The sequence below is a fragment of the Aphelocoma coerulescens genome, chromosome 3 (genome assembly GCF_041296385.1).
Source record: "Aphelocoma coerulescens isolate FSJ_1873_10779 chromosome 3, UR_Acoe_1.0, whole genome shotgun sequence".
Classification (NCBI taxonomy): Eukaryota; Metazoa; Chordata; class Aves; order Passeriformes; family Corvidae; genus Aphelocoma; species Aphelocoma coerulescens.
Genome location: NC_091016.1, coordinates 92,182,011 through 92,198,058, shown reverse-complemented (window position 1 = coordinate 92,198,058; position 16,048 = coordinate 92,182,011). Strand labels below are relative to the sequence as shown.

The 16,048-nt window shown below is 35.7% G+C and overlaps 1 protein-coding gene across 3 annotated transcripts in view; it reads right to left on the bottom strand.

The window, feature by feature from the left end:
* Positions 1-16,048, bottom strand: part of PHIP (pleckstrin homology domain interacting protein) — a 103,701-nt gene that overhangs the window by 85,240 nt on the left and 2,413 nt on the right. For all 3 annotated transcript variants that reach the window (XM_069011284.1, XM_069011286.1, XM_069011287.1), the window contains exons 5-6: positions 7,267-7,417; positions 7,055-7,153 (exon numbers count right to left, since the gene is read on the bottom strand). In XM_069011284.1, coding sequence (XP_068867385.1) covers positions 7,055-7,153; positions 7,267-7,417 — 250 coding nt within the window. The remainder of the gene's footprint in view (positions 1-7,054; positions 7,154-7,266; positions 7,418-16,048) is intronic.

Here is a 16,048-nt window from a genome sequence, read left to right as displayed (position 1 = left end):
CACAGGAAGAGTGACAAGGTATAAGCAGTGAAACAGTTGCAATGGGAGCCACAAACTACGTGTATGTAGGAAGTGAAGGAAGATGATACTTTATCCCAGGGTGGGTTAGAGAACGCTAGTTGGGCCTCCTAGTGAGTCAACCAACATAAAGGGAAGAGTTGGAAAGAAGAAAACAACAGAAGAGAGATTGCGTGCTCCTTGCTGGAAGGGCACTGTGAAATGGACAGTACCTTGAAAAAACTACCCAATGCCTGGCTGACCAAGGAAATTAATATTAACTTAGTTTTACATACCCGCCTGCTACTTACACATAAGGTCCTGTTTTGAAAATAAATAAGTAAAATTGAAAACAGATAAAAAAAAACAGATGCTGCTAAGTGGTGTTGCACAACACAGTATGATAAACCACCACTTACTCCCAAATGATATTCTGGTTTCAAAATCAGGATTCTTCATATTTAATAATCAGTAAAAGCCAGTGTCTGAGAAAGCTGTGAATTTGTTGACATTTTGAAACTTTTTCACAAATTTTATCATTTTAAGCTGCTTACAATTGTTTACTAACTTGTTCCAAACAAAATTAAGTGGCTTCTAGTTTTTAGTAACTGGGCTCATATTCATATAATATGACCAGCCTCCAAGGCTGAAGTGGTCTACTACCACCCAAGCACTGAATGGCTGAGGTGGAAAGGAGCCTCTAGAAAGGTTACCTATTCCAAGCCCCCTGCTCAAGCAGAGTCAGCTAGAGCAGGTTGCTCAGTGCTGCATCCAGTCCAGTTTTGAATGTCTCAAAGGATGGAGATTTCACAATCCCTCTGGGCAACCTGTGCCAGAGCTCTTATCACCCCCCAAACCTGTTTTCTTATGTTTAAATTGAAGTTCCTCTATTTCAGTTTAGGTTGATGACCTCTGCCATGTCAGGATGCAATAAGAAGAGTGTGGCTCCATCTTCATCACATGCTCCAGTTCAAGTATTTATAACCATTGATACTACCACCACCATCCTGCCTGTGCCACACTTTCTCTTCTCAAGGCTAAACAATTCCAGGTCTCTTGGCTCCTCCTTGTATGACAGATACTTCAATCCCTTCATCACTTTCCTGGTCCTTTGATAGACCAGCTAACAGCTATAGACAGTCCATGTATGTCTTTTCCTGAGGAGCTGGATCCAGCACTCCAGGTGTGATCTTATTTACACTGAGTAGAGGAAAGGACACCCTCGACCTAATGGCAATGCACTGCCTCCAGCAACCCAGGATGCTGACTGGGTTTTGTGTGCAAGGGCACATTGTGTCTTCATTCTTCTCTTTGTGAAACTTCATTACATTCCTGTTGATGCATTTCTCCACCCTGTCAAGGTCCTCCTCAATCATCCACTACTCCTAGATTTCAACTGTTTGCAAAACTTTTTGCTTCATCATCCAAGTTATTAATTAAGCTGTTGAACATTACTGGGTCTTGCACCAACCTCTGGAGTACACCACTAGTGACTGGCTTTTGTGACAGTCACTGGAATTCACTCTGCTGATCACAGCCCTTTGATCCCAGCAGTTCTGCCATATCTTTTCAGTTTGTCATTGAGAATGTTATGGGAGTCTGTTCAGAAAGCCTTGCTGAACTCAGGATAAATAACATTCACTATTGTCCCCTCATCTCCAAGCCACTCATCTCCTTTAAAAGGCTATTGGGCTAGTCAGGCATAATTTCTCCTTCACAGATCAATGCCAGCAACTCTTAACCATGTACCTGTCTTTTCCTACATTGACCTCCAGAAATACTTGCTTCATCACTTGCCCAGGGACTGAGATGAGGAGGACCCAATCTTTAGTTCTACAAAGTCTCCTTCTCATCCTACTTCAGGTCTCCTGCCCCATTCAGCAGCAGGACCTACTGTTCCTCCTACTTCTGACAGACCTGTAAAAACTCTTCATGTTTTGTTTCATATCCCTCACCAGATTTAATACCAGAAGAACTCCAGCTTCCATTACTGCAGAATCACAGAATAGTTGAAATTGTAAAGGGTCTCTAAAAATCACCTAGTCTAATCCTCCTTTGAAAGAAGGGCCAAATATTGCTCAGGATCTTTAATTTCTACAGATAAAAAAAAAGCAAGCAAGGTAGAGTAAAAAACATGGGATTCTTGACCCAAAGGCTCTAAATAGGAGAGTTTAAATTAATTTTTTTTTTTAATAAGGGCCACCCAGGAACCCAAAATGCAACTTTGTTTTTTAAAATCTTGCTTCTACTGTCAGAATTCACTGCTGCCAACAACCTTAATCTGAAAACCACACATCTCAAAGAGTCAAAACCACCTTATTTGTTTGGTTTCCCATGGAACATTGTAAAAATAAAATGAAGCCAATGGAAGTGAAGTGGTGGGAGTTTTCAGTGGAACTTACAAAAGAGTATAGATTTTCTCCCTCTCAGGCATGCAACGGGCACCAAATGAATGCCTTCAAAGTTTCAAAACTTTTCTAACTCATTCCCCACCCAAAATAGACCAAGCAGCTCAAAGAAAAACAGCAATCTGTCAAAAGGAAAATAAATTTAGAGGTCTGAAAGATATAGCAGTATTGGTCCTTTTTTTTTCACTTGGTTTTTTCTTTCCACTTTCTAATTTTACCAAAGTGATCAATTCTATCTCCTTATTTACATGGTCTTATCCTTGAATATGGAATATGGCGTAAAGATGGGGGATAGTAATCTGCCTTATCCACTAGTCAGTGATAAATCAAATTTAATTTTGTACCAAGTATAAGCTAAATTTTTAAATGTATACACAATCTTTCATTTTCTTCCTTTCTAGAGTTGTATTTAACTAAGAGAAGTTCTGTTCTGAAGACCAGAATCCAAGTTCATTCCCCTTCCATTCACACAAAAATAGAACTAGATTCAGAAGAATCCTGGAAGGATAACCCAAGGATATAATTCACTTACAACTCTTACCCTTATTGAATCAAGTTTCATTAACTTAAGAGGCTAGACAGGCCTCTAATGAATACCATGGGATTCAGAGCTGTTAAAAATAATAGTAGAGACTGCTAGACAGCTCCTTTCACTCTCCAAGCTAGTAAGACTGAATGTATCAAGCATTCAGTTTGGTGCTGTTGAAGGCTTTTTCCCCCCCTTCTTCAAAGATGTCCAAGACCAAAAAAAGAAAAACCAAAACCCAGCTTGAATTGACTTCTAGCTTCCTACCATTTTTCTCTTCAGCTTCTGAACTCTATACAGTATTCCAAGTCTCTTGACTTAGACATGACTGTTAACCAAGTAAAATGATTAAGCTTGCTATCCTATCAAGCCAGAATTTGTCTCTGGTCATATCATGAAGGTAAAAGTATACCAAATCCTAACTGGAGTATTTCTGGAAACACAAAAATTCTATATACATCTCAAACTTCACATATAATATTCATTTGCTTGATGAAAGCAACTGCCAACCCTTCCTAATTCAGAGTGGTAAGAGGTAAGATATTTCAAGAGGCAGAAAGCAAAAACAAATGAAAGCTACACAATCTCAAACATTTCCAAACTTCCCTGACTTCAGTAATAACCCACTTACTTTCACTATATAGTTCCATTGGTATTTTACTCAAAGTTCCATAAGACTTCTATAGCTCATTTATTCTTGCATACTAACAAGTCTTATTATACTTTAGTATAATTCACTCTAGACTTGAATAAACATGTATAATAAGATGTTACTTTTACACAGATCTTTTAATATAAATGCAGTCTTTTCCTTTATTTTTTTCCTATAATTAACAGAATAATAGAGTTGCACGCAGTACTCATAAGCTAGTTAGGCCTAAAGTATTTATTGTATTTCTAAAAATAGACATTTACACTGCTTTCAGAACCTGGCATTCTCTTTACAGCCAAAACACCAGCATCACTTAAAAACAAAGTGAAAAAAGTGTAAAATGCCTCAGAATTTTCTTGAGGTTGATTACTCTGTAAAATCATGAAATATTAGTTTTGAAAGGCATATATTTTTTCTGGTCAGAAAAAAAAAAAATTTCATTGCCTGGGGCAAACAGCCAGTCTCATTCAGGTCCTCACACCTGAGTGGTCAGCTTTCCCAAGAGTTCTGAACTCAAAGATCTCAAAGGTTTATGCTTAGGTTTGCTCCTTTTTCAGCAGTTCCCAAAAATTACTGAAAAATAGTTCTTTTCTCTTTCTGCATCCAAGAAAATGAGACCTTTAACAAAACAAATTGGCATATGACCTAGCTGCTTTTGTTCTTAATTAAGCATTTCAGCAACTTTTTAATAAGATATATTGCACAAGTGAGAGCAACTGGACAAAGACTACTCCATATTCAAGTTTTACTTCTCTTCATCATGTTCTACAGATATTCTGTAGTTTTCAGGGGAAATATGTATTTGTGCAAATCTATTTTAATTGTGTATAAACCAGTTACCTATAAGGCAGTTGGCACAACATACACAAAATAATTCTAAATAATATCCCATCAGCATCATACACCCATCGATTCATCAGGCTAGGAAAAAAATTACCAACTTCGTACATTCACTGAAATGTAAGTTAAGTCTGCACAACACAGAAGAACTTAAGTGTCTTTGTTTCTGTTCCTCAAACATTAGTAGATTATCTACCTGAAATACATATAGCCTAAAAAATAATAGGTTCTAATATTTTTTTTTACATAAAATGCATTATTCCCAGGGGAAAACTGGAAGTTATTTAAGGAAACAGAAAAAAAAAATTCTAATTCAATTTATAAAAGAAGTGTCATTCAAGTTCATGGTTTCATTGAGAGATCAGAGTAGATAGAATAAGATAAATCAAAAGCAAATTCTTTAACATACAGCTCTGAACCAAATATCCCAAAAATCAAATACATTTCACAGTTGAAAACATTCAGGTACCAGCACTTATATGAATGTTTGGAAAAGGAAATTACTGGTCATGAAAAAAGTGGTATTTGAAATAACTGTAATTTTGCTAGCATTCAGTGCTCCGCAAAAGGTTCAATAAAAATAACATTTATTTAGAAAGCCTGACTTGTTCTTCTCTAAAAAGAGTCTGAAAGTTATTTTTCTTAACATTTCATTTCACTCACAGCAGCTCTACAGCTTTCTTTCAACTCCAGCTACCATGGATATCATACACCAATCTTTTTCCCTTTAAAAAGTATGCACCAGCTACTATACATTGTATGGTACAGTACAACATAAAACAGTCCTCAACCATTCTGATTCCTCCAACATGTTTTAAAATTTGTTCACAAGAAAGGCTAAGCAACCACTACAGAAATCTTAGCTATTAAAAAGCTCAGTCCTACAGTCACCTTGCAAAAATAGCCCAAGATTTTCCAAGTCTACAATCATCTAGCCATTGCACAACCGCTCAAGAAGGGAATTTTCTAACCAGCAACAAGCATTTTCTCCTACACACCTAGAGCACAACACAGAAAAAGCCCTCTACAGGAATACAAAGCTAGTGGCTCTAAACAAAACCACACTGAATGGATGCAGGTGCTACATTAGGGTTTAACTGAACCACTTCTGACCAATATATGTACCACCTGAGGAGGTTCTTAAAACTCAGCTCTAAACAGCAAGCAGAATAGTGTTCTCATCCTTCAGTCCAAGCATCTACAGAAATATCATGGAAAGCATGTAACTTGTGCTTTAAAATGGAAATGCTACTAGGACACTAAATATTCTGCCATCTACCAAGTCAAAATTGGCTGGACTGAATGAACCTAAGAGTTTAGCTGTAGCATGGTTCTGCTTCAGCTGTTGGGAGAGAACTATAATTCTATGGATAAAATATAATGGTGTGTATTTTGAAATTTGATTTTGAGTTCCTTCAACTTAAGAAAAAAAACCAAATAGCCCAAATTAACCTCTCTCGATTTTATATTTTATATATGTTATGTGTACCTATTTAAATTCATTAAAAACTTAGAGGCTACCAAAAGGAGTTTAGAGATTGAAAAATTGCCATGGCAAGTTACCACATTAAAAAAGTCTCTGTTCCTAATAGCATCTGGCTGCATATTTATACTGTGATACTATATATAGTATATGTATATCTCTTTTTTCATATACATTGTTACATATTAGTTTCTCAATATATCTTCAGTCTTGTCTTTTTTTTCCAAGACAGGAACCTTTGTCTTTGCAGCAGCAGCTGCACCTGATCCAGAGCCAATCAACTGGATATTCTCTGCCCACTCTCATCCAACACTGCACATCTATCTGCACCTACCATTTTGGTAAAAAAACCCACTCATTTTCTGGTGTAATCCACACAGATAGTTTGGTCTTAATCATTCCCCCTTCACTGGACATCAATAGAGAAAGATTAAAAGATGCAAGTGATTCTGCTCATTTTTCTATTCATGAAAAAAAGAAAAAGGGTGCTCCTTAACGAATCTTCTAAAATATCACGTCTTGATCCTTCTAGCAACTAAACAAACATGTATCTTTGTTCTTAAACCATGAAAGCTAACAAACATTTCAGTGACCATGTGAGAGCTTAAAAATAAAAGCTGGAATACCTCTGTCCTCCAGCTTTCAGTTTTTCAGCAGTACAGACAGCACATGCATGCTTCATGATACAGCACAGCAGAGCAAGCTAAAGGACAACTACAAAATTAGTGAATGGACCAGGGAGCAAAAAGAATAACTTCTACAAGACTCAAATTTTTCCAAAGGAAATCATTACCAGTCTACATGACTCACTCTTCCTAACAATGGGTGTAGGCCTTGCTGCCCTATAATACCAATTATTTATCTACTGGCAGCCTTATTACATCTTTAAGAAAGAGTTTTGTTTGTATGTATTCATTGTTTAAATATATTTTATTCAATTTTATACTTCAAAGACAAAATTAGGTTCAGAGAAAATTTTAGAATAAATATGGCAACACAGCATCTTAATAAAAACACTAAAGGTAAGGTATGTGGCAGTAACAAGGATAAATATAAACAGAACTACTACTTAGCTCTCTTCATCACAATAATCAATCACCTTGAGAGTTAGGTATTACAATGGCAGTGACAGAATAAAATTGACTTACCTATACTAGGTGGACTGCCATAATTTACAGGGGACTCTGGAGGCCTTCCACAATGTAGTGCAGCAAGAGCAGATCCCTTCCATACAACATGTTTGCAACCTGTTTGTTAAAAATCACACCAAAAAATGTAGGCAAATGGGTTTTTTCATGCAAAACCACAGGAAAGGTATAAAATAGCAAGAACTCTCAAAATTCTCATGAAATTTTCATACTTTTGTTTGTACGAAGCAAAGACTGTCTGCCAGCCCCTAATAATGTCTGCACTCCAGGGACACTTTGTGGAATTTCTTGCTCTAGAAGCGGTCCAAGTCGATGGCATATTTGAAGCAAGTGATCAGGTGCCAAGTGTCTGTAGTATTTCACCTATTATATCAAAGAGCAAACAAAACATTTGAGAAAGAGTACAGTATTTTTGATGCACTACTGGTTTAATCTTTTCCCCCCAGATTGTTACACAAATTCATAAGAAAATTATTGGATATTAAAGGACAAAAACAAATAATGACCTTTAAGTACAATAATTCATTCCAGCTGGTCCTAATTAATTCTTCTATGCAGCACATGCCACTTTGTACAGAGAACCGTTGGTATTTACTACTTTCTGACTTCAAGGCACAGTTGGTCATACACTAATAAGCTCCCTTATAATCACAGCAAAAAATGTAAAGTACATTTACATTTGAGTAGTGGCTTGGTCAACATAAATTACTGTAAGATAAAGATGAGACAAAGATTGTAAAGACAGCAACATTTACTTCTTGCAAGAAATACAAATACCAAATAAATAACATAGCTTTGCAAAAGAAAATGCAAAAACCTTCTGCCTCAACTCACCTAAGCTAAAGTACTTTGAAACTTCATAACTGGCTTTATTTATTTTACATCTAAAGCTTTTAAATAAAAATGTTGGCTTAAGTAATTCAACTTTAAAATTTGTATGTCATCCCTATTGCATCTATAAACATGATTATAAGTTTTTGTAACAGGTCATAATTTTAAACTGCACAGTACCAAGATAAGCTCCTATTATCAGCAACATAACTTCTCACCACTTGATTATAACCAGTTCAACCAGCTTTAATGACTGCCAGACAAAAACAGTTTATTCTTTTGAACTACTATAATTCTAGATCAGAAAACTGTCTTAAATAACAAGGGGGGGAAATAGCTTTGAAATGTATGTGACAATAGTAAAAATCCTACTAACATAAGGCTTTTGGTTAAGAAATAGCATTTTTAAAATGCACAAGATATTGTCAACTCAGATTATAACAAAAAAATTAAAATAATAAATCAAGAGGAGAGGGAGAATATACTCATTTTCTTCAATTCTTGAATAGAATTTGGCATGTAGTCATTTTTGTCCTTCATACAGCCTGAAATACATCTTCACAGTTTTACTTCACAGAAGAGGAAAAAAACCAGCAAAATACTGAAGAAAAAGCTTGTGATGTTTTGTTACTCTGTAACTAGAGGAGCCTTGACTGACACTTAGGGTGAACGGTGCTTCTGTATTACACCCAATTAACAGAATATACCTCATTCTTCATCAGATGTGCTCCTATCTTGCTGACACACTGTAATTGTTTCATGTACTCCAGCAGTTTGCTAACATAAAGAGTGCTGATGACTGAAACTGAGGCTCTGGAAAAGCCTTGCTTACAGCAGTAACTCCCACCACCACCACAATCTCCTAGCGAAGGAGGGAAAGTTTTCTCTCCTCTGTCTTGGTCTAACACTGGCCAGCAGCTCAGCCTTATGCAGCCACTCACTCATTCTCACTGCAGTGGAATGGGGGAGAAAATCAGATGGGTAAAAGAGGAAAAAAAACTTGTGGGTTGAGATAAAAACAGTTTAATAAATAAAGCAAAATCTGCACAGCAAGAAAGACAAAATAAGAACTCATTTACTACTTCCCATAGGCAGGCAAATGTTTAGCTGCTTCCTGGAAAGCAGGGTTTTCCTTCTATGGATTATATTACATTTGTAGAAAGCCTTGCAAGCTATCTGAATTTGTCTGCCTAAAAGTTAAATGACTTGCAAAATTCACACAAGTTAAAAAAACCCAATTCTTTTAAAAATATTAGAAATTATATTTTACTTAAATCAAATTGCAACTCATCATAAAGATCAGTTAATTTAAAATTGCTAAATTCAATGTCATCAGACAGGAACACTGTTAGAAGAGTAGCAAAATAATAATTCTGAATTAGTATTATAAGAAAAATGAATCAGAATAGCAAATCAACATGTTTTTTCTGCCTAAAGGAGGAATCACAGTCAAAATACATGCATGAGAGCTCTAAAATATCTAAAAAGCCGTAAGAAGTGATGAAGCTGTATATACTTTTTGCCATCAACAGCCGTGATCCATTTCCTTAGCTTTTGTTCTCTGCTCCTATCAAAAGGAGCACAAAAGCTTAACAAACACTGCTCTTTGCTTAATTCCATCTGAAACCAGAATTTACACCTGCAGAATCTGAACTCATCTCCCAAAGATTAATAATTACTGGGTTTTTTTGTTTAACCATGAATAATACAACAAAATACACAATACAGTTGTCATTTTATCCTGCTCAAGACTCTACAGTTTTACATATCCTAAGAAATGCATAAAATCTAAAGTAAATGAAGTAAATCATCTTTGACACATTCCAAAACTACAGCAAGCTGACATCTTGAGTCATATTTCTCATGATTTGTCATAAGCCATGTGCTCACTTTTTATTTTAGCAGAAACTAGGTAGGCTCAATTCCTCTTGCAGTTCTTAAAGCAAATGTTTTGATAAGACGCATCTATCTGTTTCGTTCTTGATCATCTGTATTAAAGCTCTCAATATATACCTTACACCCACACTACAGTCTCTTCTCATTTAAGTCCATTTGTGTGAAAAGAGCTATTTATGTCACATTATGCAGTAGTTTTGTGATGCTTCTTCGCAGTATTTGTCTAAGTAATCATAGCTCACTACTAAGCAGCATTCGCAACAGCTCATTAACAAACCGATTCAACGATACTAAGTGAGCTGTACGTAGGCTTTACCAAAACAGAAGTGGCATTGCCCATTTAAACACTTGTCAGTTCCAAGAAGTTTATAGAGCTATTTCATGAACCATACATAGTCAACATTTGGCTCTCATTTTCCTACCTAAAGCTAAAGTATACACAAGAAACTTAAATAAAAAGGTAGGTTTCATTTCTCAGTAAAATCTAATAGGAAAACTTATTTAATTAAAGGTTTTATTTGGACTGATTTTTTTTTCCTTTTTCTCCTTCTACAAACAAATAAAATGTGGAACTTGAATAACTTATTAAAAACAGGCTATTAAGTAAGTTTTCTCCAGGTGATATAATTTCTTCACCACCAAAAAAATTCTTCATCTACTCCAACTGCCTGGCCACTTCAGGGCTGACCAAAAGATAAAGTATGGTGTTATGGGCATTGTCCAAATGTCTCAGACAGCAACAGGCTTGGGGCTTTGACTGCCTCTCTAGAAAGTCTGTTCCAGTGCTAATTTGTATGTGTGACTATTACAGTGGAAGTCACAAATTAAAAAACCGTGTAACAGAAATTCACCCAATTTCTCCCTTCTGAAAAAGGAAAAACAAGAACTGCAAAAAAGATAACTACAACTTGGTAGCAACAACTCAGGACAAGGTAAGTTTATTTAATACATTAAACTAAAATAATTCATATTGTTCCATGGTGCAGCCTACCAGGAAACAATACTTGCACTGACAAGCTCCAAAAAGGACTTAGAATCAAGAAAAATATACCTACAACCCAAAAAATCCACATCCAGAGTACTCTCAAGTCAGATTTCTGAGACAAAACTAAACAAATAAATTTTTGTTTTAATGGTAGCATTAGAAGCTTTGTCAGAAACAGAAAAGTTCAAGACAACTCAGTAGAATGAAATTTGGTTTCATATCAATCTCTGATTCCAAGAGGAGAAAGGAAAGCAAAACAAAAAAAATAACAGATGTACAAGTATTTAAAATTCATACAGCTCGAAATGAAAGTGAAAACTGGACTCTAGAACAGGAATTTAAAAATTATATGCCAAAATTGTGATGTCAAACAGCATAAAAAGCACAGGATTTTTTCTCTGCCAGTCCCCCCAGATGAAATTCTAGCTGTTTTTCTTCCTCACCTTATTAGACTTTCTGCAATGTCTAACTCTGCTCTGCTCTTCCAAAAGAAATGCACAGAAGACACACTTTTAAATAAAATAATAAACTCTCTTTTTGTTCTCACAGTCTTTTCACATAAGTTAACACTTCTTAACTATTACTGTAACAAAAATTAGAACTCTGTTAGCAAGTACAAAATTTCCAGATCTTAAGCATAAATATTATTTTCTAGAAAATTAGAAGCAGCATTATCCTCAACCTCTACCGACTAGCCCCAACTTCACCTATTCCAAACAAGCAGCATGGGAATACACAAAATGCAGCTGCACAGCTATCTGGACTAACATATAAATCTTTATTACCTTTGAAATAGACCTAAGTGCTTGTATTTTCATTCTGCATGACTCTGCAGCATAATTCAGCATCAGAAGCACAATGAATGAAACAAAAGAATCGTGATTTGACCTAGACTCTTGAGTTAAATTTGCAATACATGATGCAGTTATTCACCATCAGTGTTTTAGACATCAAGTAAAATATGACCTTATTCTAGTGCTCCAAATACTCTGAATCATTCTCTGAAAAATTGTTGTTCCCCCCTCACCATGTTAACAGTCAACATGCTTAGCTACCAGGTTGACTGTAAATATGTTTCAGAAAAACACATTTCCACACAAGGACATTTAACAACAAAGCCTACGTCAGTCAGTATACTCCAAGATGTGAGAGCTCAATCTTACACCAGCAGCTATCCCACTTTAACTATCCTGCTATGTAACATATTACCCAAAACAAGCTCCAAATTAAATTACAGTAATTGTTGTACTATATCAGATCATCAATCTAATAGAATACTGTGTACCACCAGCCACTGCCTTATCACTTTAAAATTAGGAATTGCAATGAAATGCAAGCAGTTTTCTCTGAAGAATTCTCATTCCCTTTTTTCTTCTTTTGGGGGTGGGAGGTGGGGGGTGGTCTGGGGAAACAGGGCAGGGACAACAAACAGGGAGGGAGAATCGAAGAACTAACCATTTTCGCCAAAACATATTTATTTCTTGTATACTTTCTAATTCTGCTTGAGCTAAAACTATATGGTTATTTAAACACTATTTCCAGTCAGAATGCCTATTATTTTACTGTGAGGTTACTCTAATTAAATGCATCTCTATGAAACCAGCCATCCCAAGAACACATGATTTTTTCAACTATTTAATGCTTTTAATAGGTGTGAGGCCAGAGCAGATAAACTCAAGACTTAGTATAAACAGTCTGCTGCAAGCTTAACACATGAGAAGGTGTGAGCAGAAGCAGCATTTTGTGCCTTATGGACTAAGATGTTCAGCTATGTCTGCTACTGTTAAATTACCTGTAGCTGTTTGCCTTTCTTAAATTCGCTCATAATGTGTTGAGTTTGGGTTTGAGGGTTGTTGGGTTTGAGGTTTTTTTAAACAACAGTTACACTTTAGAAACTTGATATTCCTCTTCATCCCATCTTTCACCAGTGTTTCTTAGCCCCAGTTTGAAAGAACTAGCACAAAACAGTTGACATGGCCAGTTCTCTTGATTATCTGTGGAACAAACAAATGTGTGGTGCTTCCCGCAACAAACAAGTGTTTCCCCATATCAAAATATAATAGTTTGAACAGAGAGGTTTTAACATCACCTCAGTTCTCACTAGGGGAATAGTCTGTAGAAGAGAAGCACTTGTCTTTTAGAATTCAGAGGAGATCATTTAAGTTGATATATGTCCAACAGAAGCACTGTTAATGAGACCAAAAATCTGGCTAGGGATAACAATGAGAATACTTAGGTTTTCTTAGCCACAGTGCCAAGTCTTTCAGAACACCTTCCAAAATATTGTATAGACTGTCCTCAAAATACTGCTAATAAAAACTAGGTGATAATACAGCTCTCTGATTCAACTCAAGTTTTAATTTTGCTCGCTATTTCTTTGAATATCTTTACAGAACAAGATACCCTGATGAAAACAATCACTTATTATCTGGTTACTTATTAAGAAACAGAATTTCTAAATAGTAACCACAATTCTGCCTAAAAGACTTAAACTGCATGAACAAAGAAACACAGTATCCATGTACTTAATGTCCCAGTCCCACAGATACTCTGTGTAACTTCATGCAGGTTTTTACAAAAAAAAAAAAAAAAAAAAAAAAAAAAAAAAAAAAAAAAAAAAAACCAACAGTGGAATGACCTGAAAAAAGTGTTTTTTAATTTTCACTTGAAATCACAGTTAATGATTGTGGGCTGGAGGAGAGAAAGGCACAAACGACAGCAAACAAATCATCAACAGTTCATGAGACCAAGACATACTGCCCATTAACCATACTGGGCCATCCTGCTAGTGGGAAGTCCCAGCCTTCTCCCTCCTCAACCACCATCGCCATGAATAAAATTCTAATTCAACTGAGAAAATTACAATTACATGAATATTCTGGATAAGAAAGTTTACATAATAGTTCTGGATCATCTACACTATGATGCTTGTACCACAGAAGACCTTAAAAAAAAAAACAAAAAAAATACAACACTCCTTATGGTAGCTCTAAATTGTTGAAGTAAATCTCAACAGTTGGTTTCATTCAGCTGAAGTCTACTTTGCTCCCAAAAGAAGCAACTGCAACACATTCTCCAACCCCTCCACACCCACTCCTATCATCTTCCTCATGGTGGTGGTAAGACCCATGGTGTTGCAAACAAAAAGAGCTGAGCCATCTTAAAATTACTGTTCATTTTTCAGACAGTTCAGCTGCCTCATCCAACTAACTACACATTTGGATGAGCACTCGTGCCTACACAAAGGATGCAGCAGAAATGCACAGCTTTCATCCACAGCATACAATTAGAGCAGCTACACCCATAGGGAAACTGCAACATGAAAAAAACAATTACCCTGGAATCAAATGATGCACCAAAGCTTGCTCGTATAACAAAGGCCCTAACAAAGGTGTTTTAAAGCCTAAAAATGCAACACAACACTTAAACACCTTTTCCACAATCTATAAGCAATTGACACGCCTGCTTTGCTCTGCCAAAATGAGCTGTTAACTCTTAAAATTCCTCAGTTTCTGTCCCCCATAGTGAGAAATCTTCAATCTTTCAAAAAGAGAGAAAAATAGCTGTCTTACAATTTGCAAGTTTTCACAACAAAAGCAAGAGAACACAAAACATCCTGAAGTCTGCTACTGAAGAGTCCCATAATTCTTGGTAGACCGATACTGAAAGTAGCCTACCAGGGAATCGATTCTCAGAGGGTCTTAGGTTATAGCACAAATAGAAATCTTTATAGTGGCAATATTAGAATGAGATTAGCACTCTGAAATAAGAGCCTACACTATCAAAGCCATATTCAAGTGATTTATGCCACACATGGTGACTGTAGAAAAATAGAATATAGAAATACTGAAATTCAAAAAAAACAACTTAGGAATGTAATATGAGTATAATAGCATTTCTGAACTCATGTATTTTCCTGTAGCATTACAAGTATGCACAGCATGTATTAGCTTATTTAAGAAAATGAAACATTTTCTTTCACTGGCCAAACAGAAAAATGAAAGTAATTTGCAAGACAAAAATTGCATCATATTTAACATTATTAGTACAAATTAAGTAACAGAAATAAAACATCTAGGACTATGAATCCTAGTCTAATAACAAAAAGTTAACTCTAACAAAAATTCTTAAATAAATGTTTTCCAAACAAGGACAAAATCAGAAACCTCATCATCTCTTGAAAATATATACATATATATATTAAAGGAAGGATTTATTAAAAATATAGGTATAATAAAAGGCATGATTTTGCACACAGCAAAAGGGAAGCTTGGGATTAAATTCCATCCCGGTTACACAGAGCCCTTATTCCCTCCTAGAGTAAAAGTCAGATGTCTAACACTACATTTACTGGTAATTTTCTTAGCCTTTTCTCCCTTCAGACCTTTCTACAAGGTTTAGTGAAAGCTCAAGGAATTCATGTCTGAGAAGCTGTACCAAAACATGGCAAAACATGCCATCTTGAGAAAGAGTCAGCATCTTAAAGCTGGAAAAATATTAAATCAAAAAAAAAAAAAAAAGAAAGAAACAATGTTAGCTCATAATTCTCTCTCTCAAAAGCTAAGGATCCTTCGGTTTGAGATAAATAAGTTTTTTGATAATGAAACAGGATACAATGAAAAACTCTTCTTTTGTAGGAAATGTAACTGTCACGCTGCAAATACACTTCCGTGCCAGCTTTCACATGCCTAAAATGTCAAGTAATACAAAGTTAACACAGCTTTGACAAGTGAGGCAAGAACAAATAAGAGGATAAAAAGAAGCATCAAGAACAAAGTAACCAATTTCACACACACAGCCCCCAACATCTAGGTAAGGACAAGGTGGGAAAGAGCTTAGAAATGTTTATTAGGAAGTCTAAGGAAACTTTGTTATGAACAGACAACTAGGAAGAGAAAGGACCTAGTCAGCATCACCTCTTCAAATACAAGTATCCAGCAGCAAGTTTTGAGGAAGTACATCTTATGCCATTACACACCTATGCTGACTAAATTGGTATTTACCTGCATTCCACAAACAAACAAAGTTTTTTGGAAAGGGTCTGAATGAACTTATTTCTCACCAACTCTTCTTACTTCAACCTTTAAAATGCCTTTTTCCTCACTTTTTCCTTTTTTACATCCTTTTATATTCTGACTATATAGAAGAAACCCAAATCTGTGAAACACTAAAACTGTATCTCCAATTCTTTATAATTTATTGGATAAAAGAGACCGATTATTGATAAGTTTTACCAAGCAATTCTTACTGTTGTTTGAAATGGGTCAAATGGCCACGCAGCC